The sequence below is a fragment of the Zingiber officinale genome, chromosome 1B (assembly GCF_018446385.1).
Source record: "Zingiber officinale cultivar Zhangliang chromosome 1B, Zo_v1.1, whole genome shotgun sequence".
NCBI lineage: Eukaryota > Viridiplantae > Streptophyta > Magnoliopsida > Zingiberales > Zingiberaceae > Zingiber > Zingiber officinale.
In genome coordinates, this window is record NC_055986.1 from 14,450,705 (window position 1) to 14,465,194 (window position 14,490).

The 14,490-nt window shown below is 35.6% G+C and overlaps 2 protein-coding genes across 2 annotated transcripts; both read left to right on the top strand.

The window, feature by feature from the left end:
* The first annotated feature begins 4,665 nt into the window (after window positions 1–4,665).
* LOC122051358 (ribosomal RNA processing protein 1 homolog B-like) lies at window positions 4,666–6,625 on the top strand. The gene has a single exon (XM_042612465.1). The coding sequence runs from the start codon at window positions 4,764–4,766 to the stop codon at window positions 6,420–6,422; it is 1,659 nt and encodes a 552-aa protein (XP_042468399.1). The 5' UTR covers window positions 4,666–4,763; the 3' UTR covers window positions 6,423–6,625.
* Window positions 6,626–11,671: 5,046 nt separating this feature from the next.
* On the top strand, window positions 11,672–13,024 carry LOC122051366 (xyloglucan endotransglucosylase/hydrolase protein 22-like). Its single transcript, XM_042612477.1, has 3 exons — window positions 11,672–12,117; window positions 12,228–12,421; window positions 12,496–13,024. Exons 1-3 carry the CDS (start codon window positions 11,713–11,715, stop codon window positions 12,884–12,886), a joined length of 990 nt encoding a protein of 329 aa, XP_042468411.1. The 5' UTR covers window positions 11,672–11,712; the 3' UTR covers window positions 12,887–13,024.
* The last annotated feature ends 1,466 nt before the right edge of the window (window positions 13,025–14,490 follow it).

Genomic DNA, 14,490 nt, shown 5'->3' on the forward strand with positions numbered 1-14,490 from the left:
CTAGATTCCGGTCTCGGAAAAACGGAATCTAAGTCATACTCTTTCTATTTTAAATTATGAATTGTGCTAATAATCTGTTTTGCAAGAGATATGAGTGCCTCGGACTAACATTTTTCTTGCATGAAGGAATCTGCTGGAAAACAGGGTCCGGGCGCTCGGGAGGTACCCGGGCGCCCTGAGGCGGAATTTTATCCCCAACGTTGTTGTGCCACGTGGAGTTCACTGGTTGGCTCGGCTACGTCATGGTCGAGGCACCATGAAGGTTCCAAGTGCCCCGAACCTCCTATATAAGGTCAAGGCTGAAGCTTCAACAATAACAAAAGATTCGATCTCTGGTGCTCTTGCGATGCTGCTGACAACACTCTACTTTTTAGTCTTACTTTTCTTTTCAGTATTGTTTATTTTCATTAGCTTTCTTGTACTTTAAATTGTAAACAAATACTTCGAATTGCTAGTGAATTGCCCATCGAAAGCACCCTCGTGTGCGGACCTTGGAGTAGGAGTCGACACAGGCTCCGAACCAAGTAAAAATCGACCTGTGTTAGCATTGTTTTTACATTTCCGCTGCGTACTTTACTCGACAATTTTTTAAATCGATATTCACCCCCCCCCCCCCTCTATCGACTTTCACGATCCAACACAGTGCACTCCCGAGTGAAATGACCTTTCTTGCCACAGTTAAAATAAGTCAACTTGCTTTTAGATTTCTTTCCTGTCTTCTTTCCTATCTTCTTGATGGGGCCCTATCCCACAGTAGCAGCTTCTTTCTTCTTTCCTTTCCCTTTCTTAAATCATTTCTTTTTCATGGATCCAGATGATCTAATAGAACCGACATCCACATAGGCTAGTCCAGAAATCATTATGGATTTAATTCTCTCTGCCTCCAATTATACATGGCATGAGACATCAGTGAAAGTCTTGATACTTTCACTGTGAGTTAGAGTTTGCTTCATAGTCTCCCATGAATCTAGAAGAGAACGAATAACTGCTTGAACTTGTTGTTCATTGGTCAACTCATGCCCAACAGTTTTAAGCTCCTGAATTATGTTCGTCATCTCCTTGAGATGTTAAACCATTAAAACATTCAGACGCTTCTTATAACTGTCAAACTTGATCGTCAGCTATCGAAGTTTACTCAGACTTACTCCACTGTATTTCTCTTTAAGGGTTACCCAGACTGCATGAGCCGTAAGATAGGGCTGATACTCAAAAGCTAGGTCATGTATCATTGAATTAATCAATATGCCCTTTGTTGTGGAGTCATTTTTCTTCTATGCCTTATAGGCATCAAGATCTCGTTTGTACTGTGTAGTGAGACCATCTACAGGTTCTACCATAACCTGATTTACAGTCTCCAAAACTTCTTGTTCCTCAAGTATATACTATATCATGAGGTGCCATATCTTATAGTTACCCCTATTAAATTTTTTACCCTTGTTGAGTTCAGCTATAATATTTTTGATTATCATAATCTATCATAAATAAACACATTATTTAGTATTTAGTATTTAGTATAATTCATGTGCATGCAATTTATGATTAACTCAATATTAATTTGAGTTGGTTTACAAAATTAAGTGATAACTATATTTTCACTCATCATTTGTACGACCAATCAAATCAATATTGATCAATTCTATTACACACATCTCAACAAATAAACTACTCATTATAGTATGATTCCTTTAATTAAATGTACTAATCATTTAATAAAATAAATTAATCATTTATCATGCATCATGTAAAGTAAACAACATAAATAAATGAACATATCATTAACATAAAAATATGTTGCATATTGTTAACATATAACAAACTGACATGAATGAAATGGACTAATATTATTCATACATAACAACAAATAACAATAACAAAACTCTAACAAACTAGATAGACTACCACCACTCCCACTAGGACAGACATTAGTGCAGTGATTAATATAATCTCTTTTAACCTGGACTCATTTAGGATAATCTCAGGTGGGATAGCTTCAGGATTCTCCGTCGGATCCATAATTAGATCCATCTCTGGATTCTCCACACACTCTTCCAGATCCTCCTCTGATTCTTCGAGATCTTCTTCTGAATCCTCCTCGGATTCATCGAGATTGTCCTCTGGATCTGCTTCTGATTCTTTAGGACCCAAGCGAAATGAAGTAATTGTCTGCACATATATAAATATGATATGTGCCCATCAGAATCATCCCAAAGTTGGAGTGCTATCTGTCTAAGATTTTCTGATAATGAATAGACCAGAGTCCATCTTCTGTGTGTGTCTTGGACTAGAAACTCTTCTCGCTTGAGTTTTCAAAACAATCAATCAAGCTGACCAATAAGCCATCCGACTCCATAAACCGAGTCATAATCAAGCTCCTTAATCTCTTCTCAAAACTCATGTTGTCATATATCACGACTAGCCATCTAAAAAATTAAAATTAAATGTCAGTACAAAATCAACTAACTAGTACAAAACCGGTTTAATTCAATTTATACAAGCATAGTACCAACATAATAAATTAAGAAAAACAAATCTTCTCGATTTTCATGAACCTAAGTTGATTGACTCATTTGATCGGTTGATCAGGAATCTAAATCCTAAGCTTAGTCCATTGTCCTTGTTAGAACTAATCTAATTAGACAGAGATTTTTATTTACCTATGTTCTGTTAGTGTGTAATCTAAGTCTATTTCAACTAATTTTAGATTTATTGATTAAACTCAGGTCCGTTTGATCAAATCACTATGCATTTGGGATCCGACAACAATAGTAGTTCCACCTCAATGGGAAAGAGAAGATAGGAAAAAGAAGGTTATCAATTCAAAACCTCACCAAATGAATTTTTGACAATCTCCTTTTATGTCCGGCCCATGAACTATTCACCTTCATCCACATTAAAATCACATTATTAGATTTACACATTTAATCCATATTTAATAATATAATCTTTTTTCATCCATACCAGACCCTCTCATTCTTTGTGAATTACTATAAGGGCCTCTAATTTTTTAAAAAAAATTTGGATTCTAAATTATCAGGAATCCAATGTGTGTCCGTGGACGGAGTGGCGGGCAGAAGTGGCAGGCGGGGGGCGGTGTTCGACGGACGCCCTCTCGACGAACGGAGGTGGTGGGCGGAGGTGCTAAGCGACAGACACATGCAATGTGACTTGCGTTCGATCGGAGGTGGCGGGCACATGTGCTGTGCGTGAGAGAGGGACGCTCTGCATTTTTTTTAAATTAGGTTTTTTTTAAAGAAAAACTTAGGGTGTGTTTGGTATGCGCGTTTTTCATTTTTATTTTCTGAAATATGCGCGTTTTCTGAAAAATGATGTTTGGTTTGCGTTTTTCGTATCTATTTTCTAAAAAAAATAGATAGCGTTTTCTATAAAAACTAAAAATGATAAAAAATCATTTTCTATTTTCTAGAAAATGTACGTTTTTCAAAAAATAAAAATGAAAAATACACGTACCAAACACACCCTTAGATTTTTATTAAAACTTAAATCAACTTCTAATTATAAATTAAACAGATCTCATCCAAAAAAAAATTATATATATATATATATATATACACTAAAACTCTAAACAAATAATTTTTTATTGTATTATCTAAAATTAAACTAAATAATATTAAATTATATTTTATTTCTCATAATATTGTATGATTAATTGATAATCATATAATTAACATTACGTATAATAATCTTAAACAAAACAGACTCTGAGAGTTACGTTAACATTGTAATAAGGGCGCACATTGATTCAAAGCAACTTCATCAAAGCATGCTAAAAAAAATCAGTAGCACGATCTTAAAAAGATCAAAAGAAGTCATACGGGCCAGAGGCATAACTAGTCGGCTAGCAGACTGATTGTATCCATGAAGTTCTACTTCAGCATTTTCCCAAAATCTAATCTTTGAGATTTATGAGGAGTTGAAGAAACAAAGTAAAAGATATATTTCCAAAATCTAATTTATAAGTAATTATGGAAAGATATACAAGAGTTGCAACTCAGGATAACATCAGCAGCTCTGATTGGGAGTATAATTGGGGCGGAAATCTTAATTATTTTTTTTTTATAATTTAAGTGTTCAATCCGAAAAGCAAATGACTTGTTCGTATTTATAACTTAGATTGATTAAAGAAGTAAAGAAAGTCTAATGAAGAAATATTAGAGTAAAAGATCATACCAACTACTACTTAAAAAAAAATTACTAATATTTAGAGTTCTAAAACAAGTATTTTTCCCATCAATATTCTAAAAAGTAAAAACACATTAAATTTATAACTTGTAATTACATACTACATGCATATTACATCAGTTTTAAAATAAAAAATAATTTTAAAATATCAATACTGTTTTTAACTATAAACTTTAAACTTTGTACCCACTATAATTAAAAAAATTTTATTAACTTTTTCATTTCACAAATCTATTTGAAAATATTCATTGGAAATGTTCTAAGCCTATTTAAACCAACTTTAACAACAAAAAAAAATTGAGTAAGTATAAGAATACCTAAAAAGATTTCTAATTCTACTTAAACCAACTTCAATAATTTTTTTAGATAAATACAAAAATATCTTAAGGGTTAATATTTTTTAAAATCATTTTCAATTCAAATAACTTGGCAAAGCATCTTTTTCTTCTTTTTTTGGCTCATTCTCCCTCTCCATATACCCTTGATTAGGGTTTGGATCCAGTGGCTTTTCAACGCATTCTCGTAAATTCCGTCGCCTGTGGTTTGTTCTCCTGGCGGCGCCAATGGATGTCGTCCTTACCGGCGCCGCCATCGCGAAACGTCTAGCGTCTTGCAACAGGGTTACACGGGAGCGGGCTGTCCGTGTATTCTCATCGTGGATCTGCCACCAAGCTAACGACGCCGTTTCGGATGCTGATCTGATCAAAATATGGAAAGGCCTGTTCTACTGCTTCTGGCACGCAGATAAGCTCCCTGTCCAGTCCGAACTCGCCGGTCGCCTTGCTGCTCTTGTCGAAACCTTGCCTCCGCCCCTTGCCTTCCGATACTTCGAGGCTTTCCTCGTCACCATCCGACGGGAGTGGGGAGGCATCGACTTCCTCCGCCTCGACAAGTTTTATCTTCTTATTAGGAAGTTCCTGCGGCATGCTTTCTTGCTGCTGAAGAAGAAAGCGTGGGATCCCGCCCTCGTAGGCAGTATGATGGGAATATTGTTGGAAAAATCGCTTCTTGCATCCGATAATTACTTGGCCAATGGAGTCAAGTACCATGTTTCGGAGGCCTTCTTGGACGAGACGAATGATCTTCTTCCTCTCGTCGTGAACACGCTAGAATTGGTGATAAAGCCCTTCATTTTAGTGCTGGAGAAAACTGCAGATAAGGTGCTTGTGAATAAGATTAAGGTAAACATTTTTGACCGGTTTCTGGAGAATGGAAGGAAGTTGCTGAATCCGATGAAAACTGGGGATCAATTGGAATTGAACAGTGAAGAGGAGAAGCTCAGTAAAATTGCTTTGCTCCTAGCGTTTTCTAAGATGTTCTTTGATGCAGCTTCAGCTTCCGAAACTCTACAGGGAAATCGGAAATTTTTGTTTAATTTGCATGAAGGTTTTCTCAAGTTGGAGAACGATTTAGAAAAGTATGGAGTGCATATCTCAGCCAAGTACTTGGATAGTGGGTGTTCACAGGACGTGACTTGTAGAATGGTGATAGAAAGCACCGAGCAGGTTGATGTTAAAAATGAAGACACCGAAGGTGCCCCAGATGACAAGCAAACTAAGAAGAGGAAGAAACCAAAGGCATCTTCTGATGCTGATAAAAAGAAAAAAAATAAGTCAGGTAAAAAGAATTCTTTGGATTCTGTCACGGAGAGTCACGTTGTCAAAACAACTAGTGAAATCGATGATGTAGTTAGTGCTAAGAATTCAGACGGGGATATGATGGGAACCCATGAAATGATTGATTTTGATGAGTCTGTGATTTCAAACCTGCAGAGACAGTTTGAGAAGGCTGCTGCTGAAGCTGGCATTCTTATTGGTAGCGATCAATCAAGTGCTTCACCAGCCACACCTGTTGCTAGTACTGGTGTAAAGAAGAGGAAAAGAACAAAGGCTATATCTGCTGGTGCCAACGAAAACGGAAAGAGTGCTAACTGTGATAGTACTACTGGAAAAAGTGTTAAGAAGGTAAGGTTTTCGATGAAGAGTAACTTGGTCTGGAAGCCAAATAGCCCTATGCCTCCACAGAGCTTGAGATTACCTCCATCAGCTACTCCAAAAGGTAGTGCTCTTAAGAAAGGCGTTCCACCTGGGCCTCTCAAGGAAACACCTTCTACAGTTAAAAAAATGAAGGGGAAAGCAAGCTCAGTAAAGAAGATTAGGATTGGTGTTAAGAGTCCATCAGCCATCAAACGCCTTCGCAAGCTGCAAGGTCTTACTGTGTAGATCAGTTTGATTCGTTGATTTTGGATTCATGCTTTGGTTTGTTTCCTTCTCTGCTTTAATTTTTATATCTTTGGATTTTCATCAAGGGGTTTCCCTTATCATGGCATCATTTCTGGTCTGAATGTTGGACTGTGATTATGTAATGTTCAATTTATCTGTGACACATCTTACTGATGACAGTATTGACTGTTCTCGTTCTGTTACTGAGCTTCACAAGGAAAGTTCTATGAGCTCAAGATGCCATTTACATTTTCTTTTCTTGTTACTTTCTTTATGCAAATAGTTTGCAGTCTTCTGTTTTTGTTGTTTTATTTTTATAATTAGGCTTACTTAAAACCTCACTTTACACTCCAATTTCCTGATCTCCATTATGGTGTACCGTGCACATATATAGGCTATCAATAAGCTCAAAAGTATGTGCCAGAATGTTTTAGAATGGAGTTAATCTTAAGGAAGTTTGCTATCAGCTAGCCTGACAGTATTAAGAAATAGTACATCATGTTAATTTTTTAGGAATATGGTTCTTTTTCCATCCCTAAGATAATTTTAGGAAGAATTAAAGTTAACCTATTCTGAAGAGGAAGATATTAGAGGGATCTATGGATGACCTTAAGAGAAAAAAGTGGAAAATGTCAACTTTTGGATGCACTGATAGCCATCTTGAAACAACTGGTAAGTGAGAGCTTGAATGGGAATATGATGAAAACCCATGAAATGATTGATTCTATGATTTTAATTTTACTGAGACCATTTGAGGAAGTTGCTGCTGAAATGGGCATGGCCGACAATTAGCATGAAGAAGTATAGATGTAATGCAAATGAAAATGGAAAGCGGTAATAGGTAATGCATGTGATCTTTCAGTTTGAAGGGACAGATAGGTGTTGATTCTATGAAGTTTATTTTATGTGATAAATTTTTGCTAATCAAGGTTTGGTAACTGTTTGAATAGTCTGTTATAACTCTTCACAAATCACAAGCGACACAACTTATGTTATTACTGATTTTCTGTTTTCTAGATCTACATAGTTGTCCCTTACTATGCAGTTTCAGTTTTATTATATTATTGCTTTCTGCCTATGTACCTGTAGTTTATTGGCATTCCATGCCATGCACCCACCCTTCATTTTCTTTTTCTAAAATGTGCACTAGATCATAACATGATTAATATTCCACTTTGAAATTAGTTTAGTTGGCTTTAGGTTAACTCGCATATCTTGTATCTAAATTAGCTAGATTTGATCTTTAAGATCAAATGATAACAAATAGATGCCATTTAGATGACAAAATATGTGTATTATATTATATTATTTGTATTTAAATTATTATGAACTAGAGTGGATATTTTAGAAAAAAAATAAAGGGCACATCAAATACCAGTAGACTACAAGGGTGTGCTTGTAACTTATCCTTGTTTCAATATTTTTTATTAGAATCTTTAGAAGCTGACCTTACATTCCTAAATCCTGCTTGTTTATTTTGATTGTTATGTTTGCTCTGGTTTCTGTATACCATAGATATCACTTTGGCCTCTACGAAGTTCTCTTGTTGCTGACAGAATACTCCAAAATGGTGTTAGTTTAAGGCAAGTTGATAAAGTTTTTTTAAACATTGATGAATAGTTGACAAACATTAGTGACCAACTGAATTCCGACTGTGTAATTATGTATCTTAATATCTTGTTGAAGAGATTTGAGTAAGCCATGTAGGACTTTCTTGTGAGATTTAATCCATTGAAACACAGAATATTTGAGCCTTTCTCACCTGGTTCATATAACATAAGCAGTTGGTTGTATAAAGGTGAATAAAGCTTTGCTCATCCTTTTCATCTATTGATGTAAGTGGGTTAACTTAAAATTTGAGGAATTTCAAAGATATTTATTTGATCATTATTTAGTATAAATCGTGATGCTGTAACAAATTTATGTAGCTTTTCTTCAACCGACATTACTCAAAATATACACTCCCTTTATTCAAATGATACCTTTCCCATGTGTCTAGAGTTTTTGGTGACTAATCCCTAAAATGTCTATTTCATTAAATGAAATCAGTCATAAAGTGAGAAAACTAAAATTTTGTTTGATGGATGAGCTACAATTTTCAACAATCCTCAGTTCCAATTTTGTAAAATATGGACCAGGTGACTGCCTAGGCTGTATTGAAAGGGGACTGTTTTGCCTAGCCAATAATCTGCACCTTTTAGACAGATATTCTAAATATCAGCCCAGGTGGATTGCCTAAGCGATTTAAGTAGTTCAGGTGGGTGGTTCAAACTGTTGTATATATACACACAGGTAATTTGAGAATCCCATTCACTTCTAGCATAACATTAATTATAAACTTGGCTGCTATATAATATTCTTATGTGTTTTAATTTCCTCCAATGTACCAATATCCATTTATGAATTTTATGATCATTTATCACTTTTTTTCATTAGGTAAACAAGATTTGTGTATTTTGTTGTGTTATGTTTTCAGAGCTTGTGTTTGTATGTACCTTTATAGGCTATACACCTGTTAAGTCCACTGAGAGTGAAATCCTCTAACTATAGTTGACATATCGGTATCCTATTCCTCAAAAGAGAAAAATATTGTTGTGCCAAGTAAGTTGGAGGCAGGATCAACATCTTTCATATTTATAAAAAAAAGGTTTAGCCTTTATCTTGCTTCATCTTGGCTGATAGGATGAACATGAAAATATCCAGAAGCACAAAAAAGACTGAATTCATCATGATACACAAGTTCAGGTGATCATCAAAATATATTTCATTTGTTTTGATTGTCGAATTCTGATAAGCTACAAGATCATAAACATTTGTTCATGGTTGATTCATGCCAAGGTAAAAGCCATTTTTCTGATGGTTTGTTTATTCTTGTTTCGAGATATTTGGTATTTTGTTCTAGATGTGGATGCAACCATACGTGATTGACCTTTTCGTGTCGGTGCTCAAAGCTGACACTGCAGAATGTAACCCCTCGTTTGCTGCTACAAGCAACAGTGCAAATCATTCAGTCTAACTTAGATGTATGAACTCAGCTGCAAAAGCACTTTTTTTTTTTAGAGAAGTAACCGTCTACTTGTTCTACTTGAACTTAATTAAGAGGAACCATACTTATCTAATGTGGTTCTTGTTGCATCACTTGTCTATATTGTAATCAGTTTAGAGCATAATTTATTTGTGAAATATATCTTCAATTTGAGTCTTATTCCTCAATGAACTCCTTTATATTTCCCTGGTACTGCATTTTTTTTCAGACTCAATCCGGTTTATGATTGAGCTAAAGTACAACTGAATGCAAATATATCATATTTATTATTATGTCGCATTATTTTTTCCAGACTCAATTCACAGTATGGTTGAGCCAAAGTACGACTGAATGCAAATAGATCATATTTAATATTATGTTGCATTATTATAATTGGGTTTTTTCTGCCTGCTGCTGGAAATCATTTTTTTAAGGTGCAAGTGCAAGAGTATTTACCAATTTATATATGAATTTTAAGTGGAACAATGTCTATCACCATAATGCCGCCAAATTAATCATTGCAACACTAGCCTCAGAAAGATAATCTATAGAAAGCTGCTGCAGTATATATATATTTTTGTTTAAAGCTTCCAACTCAAAATCATTTCCTAATACTCCACTTAATTGACGCCCTTGTCTTTTATTATTATTTTTTTTTGGAGATGTTATATAAGTATCGTAGGTCCTATAGACTTAGCATATTCTCTATGATTTTTGTCCTTCAAAATTCTCATCTACATCCATGATTATATTCTGCATCGGCTTCAATTCACAAAATATTGGTCCCAGAAATTCATAAAAGTTGGGGAAGCCCTTAATATAATGCAACATGCGTTACAGCTACAACACCATTTTTAGAGATTCTAGTGATTGAACTTGCGTTTTGTTATCTTGAGTTCTTTTGCTCATCTTAATAACCATATCATCGGTTCCACTAATGCTAATAAGTGATAGAGACACAGCCGTGTAGATAAATTAAGCTCATGTATGAGTAATTTAGTTGTGAGCGGTTCTTCTTTGGAGAGACAACAACTCCATTTCACATTAATTATCATCTAATAATTGTAGAATAGCTCTTCTGTCCAATATCAATCAATCCGGATATCAATGGATTTGATGTCTACTGGTTTGTTCATGGTCTCATGGAGTCATGGTCACGGGCATTAGATTTTAATCGCTTCTCACGATGTCTAAAGTGGTTTCGGTTCGGTGAAAGCAAACAAATTACAAAACGACGAGGTGCTTGTGATCCTGCAACTCTTGTCCTTTCATCGCCTCTTTGCTGTTGAGTCCGGCGGAGATCAATATTTAGTCATCTGTATAATTTAATTTACCCTAACAAGAAGGATTAAATTATCTACTTAATCCGCCCAAGATAATCAGTAATGATTTGATATTGACTAATACAATATCAAGATATTCTACATAAATTGTGCTCTGAATTCTGATAAATAATTCAGGATGGAACGTCGTCTATCTTGTAAAATTTAAAAAATAAATTATCAAAATAAATAAATAATTAGCCGGCATGTCCTTTTACACATCTAACGTTCTAAGGCCTAATATGTTACGTGAGTACTACATTGGCTGCCTACCTTGTGTGTCTTGTGATTTTGTTCAGAACTTCTGATAAGCATAGGCTCAAACAAAATTATATTCATCATCACACTTGCACAAAAGCTTGATTTAGTTTAACATCATGGACTTCTATATCTAAACACAAATTTTGAAAGGTGAATTCATTTCTTTTGAAATGATTAGAACTTTGACATACTTAACCTCTAGCTATCGGTAGTTGAATTATCCTTTCGGATATCGACATAATTCCTTTGGGTAAACTCATCGCTAAGGATAAGAGTATTAAGGTCGAGATGAAGGATAGGTCTTCTTTCCTTAAGATGATATTGCTCTGCCCAAGTGCTTATGATTTATTGACAATCATCTCTCAAGATATAACGACTTGCGTTTCGAAATAGGAGCACTCCAAATTTCGAGCTCTGTCAAACTTTCGAAATCTTAAAACTTTTAAGAGAGGAGAGAAGGAATAAACTCAAGAGGAGAATTCATAATTTAAGAATTGAATTAGAATTGAATGATTTTAATGGAAGGAATTAGGTTTGTCTTATAGTGATGACAAAAGTTTCAGGCAAAACGCTGTACAAGCAAAACTACAAAATAGTACGCTACTAAGTAATAGTTCATAGTTCATACCCTCAATGGCAAGCATAAGCCGTTGAAAACAAAAGCTTCACAAGGATTAAGCTCATGTTCATGGCGACGGCTCGTTTCTACCTTCACAAGGAACCTTCCCCAATTCTACCTTTCCCTTCCCTATATATATATCCCGACCTTCCCTATCCATTTCACCCACAAACACAAGTACTGATTAAGCTCATGTTCATGGCGACGGCTCGTTTCTTTCTCTTCTCTATTTTGCTTGCCATTTCTTCTACAAGCGCAACAATGGCCGGAAACTTCTACCAGGACGTGGACATAAACTGGGGCAACGGCCGAGGCAAAATCCTCAACGCTGGACGACTCCTCACGCTCTCCCTCGACAAGAGCTCTGGCTCCGGCTTTCTGTCAAAGAACCAATACATTTATGGCAGGTTCGAAGTGCAGCTCAAGCTTGTTCCAGGCAATTCTGCAGGCACAGTCACAACCTTCTATGTGCGTGAGAATGAGATACTAGTTCTTATACCGATCGAGCTTTCTGTTTAATCCCCACCTGTAAATAAGATATGAGATAATAGGAATCAATTGTGCTGTTTATATTGCAGTTATCTTCTCGGGGTCCAACGCATGATGAGATCGACTTGGAGTTTCTGGGGAATCTCAGCGGCGACCCCTACACTCTCCACACCAACGTGTTCACGCAGGGGAAGGGAAACAGAGAGCAGCAGTTCAAGCTCTGGTTCGATCCCACCCGGGATTTCCATACCTACTCTGTTTTGTGGAATCCCAGACACATTGTGTGAGTCTCACTTGTCAATGTACGTTTCTGACGAAAAGTTGAACTATGAATTCATTAAGGTTTCTGTGTTGCAGTTTCTACGTGGACGGAATGCCGATCAGGGAGTTCAAGAACATGGAGGCGAAGGGGGTGGCATACCCGAAGGGCCAGGCTATGCGGGTGTACGCTAGCATGTGGGCAGCAGAGGACTGGGCGACCAGAGGCGGGCAGGTGAAGACCGATTGGTCGCAAGCGCCCTTCACGGCCGCATTCAGAGGCTATGCCGCCAATGGCTGCGTCTGGCCTGCCGGCGGAGGCGCCGCCACTTGCTCCGCCAGCGGGAGCTCTTGGATGTGGCAGGAGTTCGACGCGACGAGTGTGAGGAGGATGAAGTGGGTGCAGAGGAACTACATGATCTACAATTACTGCAGCGATGCGAAGAGGTTCCCCCAAGGAATGCCGCCGGAATGCTTCGCGACGCCTTGACTCCAAAAGGCATTATGGTTTCTGGTCAGTGTGAATAAATTAAATTATCTAGTTTCTCTTTAACGCATTCTTCTTAGTTATTATTATTTTAATTAATGTTGTATGCTTGCCTGTGTATGATAAAATAATTTTTATCATAATACAATACGTGTCATTAGGTAGGGCATCTTGGAATCCCATTTGTAAAATTAAAAACAGCTGAATAAAAAAACTTAAATCATCATAGGAAGAAAACATTAATTAGGTAATATCCGAACGTAAAGTAAAGTGACTAGCCCATCATCTTGGTAAATTAAAAAAAAAATATGTATGTAAGCTCATCTTGATAATCAGGAGAAATTTTTTTAATAATACCTATAATTGAGTCTTGAATTTTTAAATTTCAAAAAGTAAAAAATTCAAATTTATTTTTTCTTTTGGATGGAGCCGATAAAGTATTATTGCATATTTTGCATATGCAATAACATATTAATTTACCGGTATTCTTTTTTAGCTCCAACAAGTGCGTTCTAGTGATGCGTCACTAGTCATGGTCGGAGCAATCGATCAAACGGTCGTCTAACCGCATTTGAACAGGTCACAATTGCTCCTCAAGGATTTCTTGTTTGCTCATCACAGTGTACTAGAAGTTTAAGACATTTGGATCCTACACAACCCCACAAGTATACTTCGATCATCATCATACTGTATTGTATATATCCTATCAATATATTTGGATCCTACACAACCCCACAAGTATACTTCGGTCATCATCATACTGTATTGTATATTCTATCAATATCGTTGGGCTAAACAACAATCACTGAGAAAGGATCTGAACAAACGAGGGCGATCATGCGTCCGACAAGTTAACATGGGACCAGTTGCCCTTAGAATATCTAAGAACCGAGTCTCAGTTTCAGTAAATTAATAATTAATTTTTTTAATTAATAGTTGACTTAAGAATTCTGGGTTGATAGGACGTATATTATAATCCTTCCCAATTTATTACAATGGCAAATTAAAAATTTTATTGGGACCGGACCATAAAATTCATGTCAATTAAAAAAAAATAAAATTTAATAAAATTAAAAATTAAAAAAAAAACAAAAAACAAAAAACAACACATGTCACTGTTAACTAAGGTGATCATCTCATCAATACTTTTTTTAATTTATATTATTTATTTATTTATTTATTTCCGTGTCTTTAGTTTTTCAAATATTTTTTAAATATTGAGTCTCAGTCTCAACTAATTAATATTTAAAATTTTCTTAATAGTTAGTTGACCAAAAATACTAGGTATGTGAACAAATTCTTGATATAATTTTTATAATATTTTATCATCTCATAACTACAAGTTAGAAATATATTGAAAGAAAAGATACGAAAATATCCTTAATTAAAAGAAATCCCCTTTTATTCTTCTTTTATTTTAAAAAGTTGTTTTTTTGTTTAAAAAGAGTTATCCTTGTCTCTGTTTATGTCTTGAATTGAAACAAATCATTATAATTCGGATAGAAAATTTCTATGCCATTTGAATTGATCACTCACACAATTAATGGACACAAGTTGAATATTCAGTGCAAAAGCATGGACACTGCATGTATCATTTGGTGGCCTTT

Bases quoted from the DNA above. Each gene is read 5' to 3' on its own strand.
- LOC122051358 (XM_042612465.1), top strand. From the start codon at position 4,764: ATGGATGTCGTCCTTACCGGCGCCGCCATCGCGAAACGTCTAGCGTCT.
- LOC122051366 (XM_042612477.1), top strand. From the start codon at position 11,713: ATGTTCATGGCGACGGCTCGTTTCTACCTTCACAAGGAACCTTCCCCA. The intron at 12,118-12,227 runs GTGCGTGAGAAT...TTTATATTGCAG, and splicing joins GCACAGTCACAACCTTCTAT to TTATCTTCTCGGGGTCCAAC. The intron at 12,422-12,495 runs GTGAGTCTCACT...TCTGTGTTGCAG, and splicing joins TGGAATCCCAGACACATTGT to TTTCTACGTGGACGGAATGC.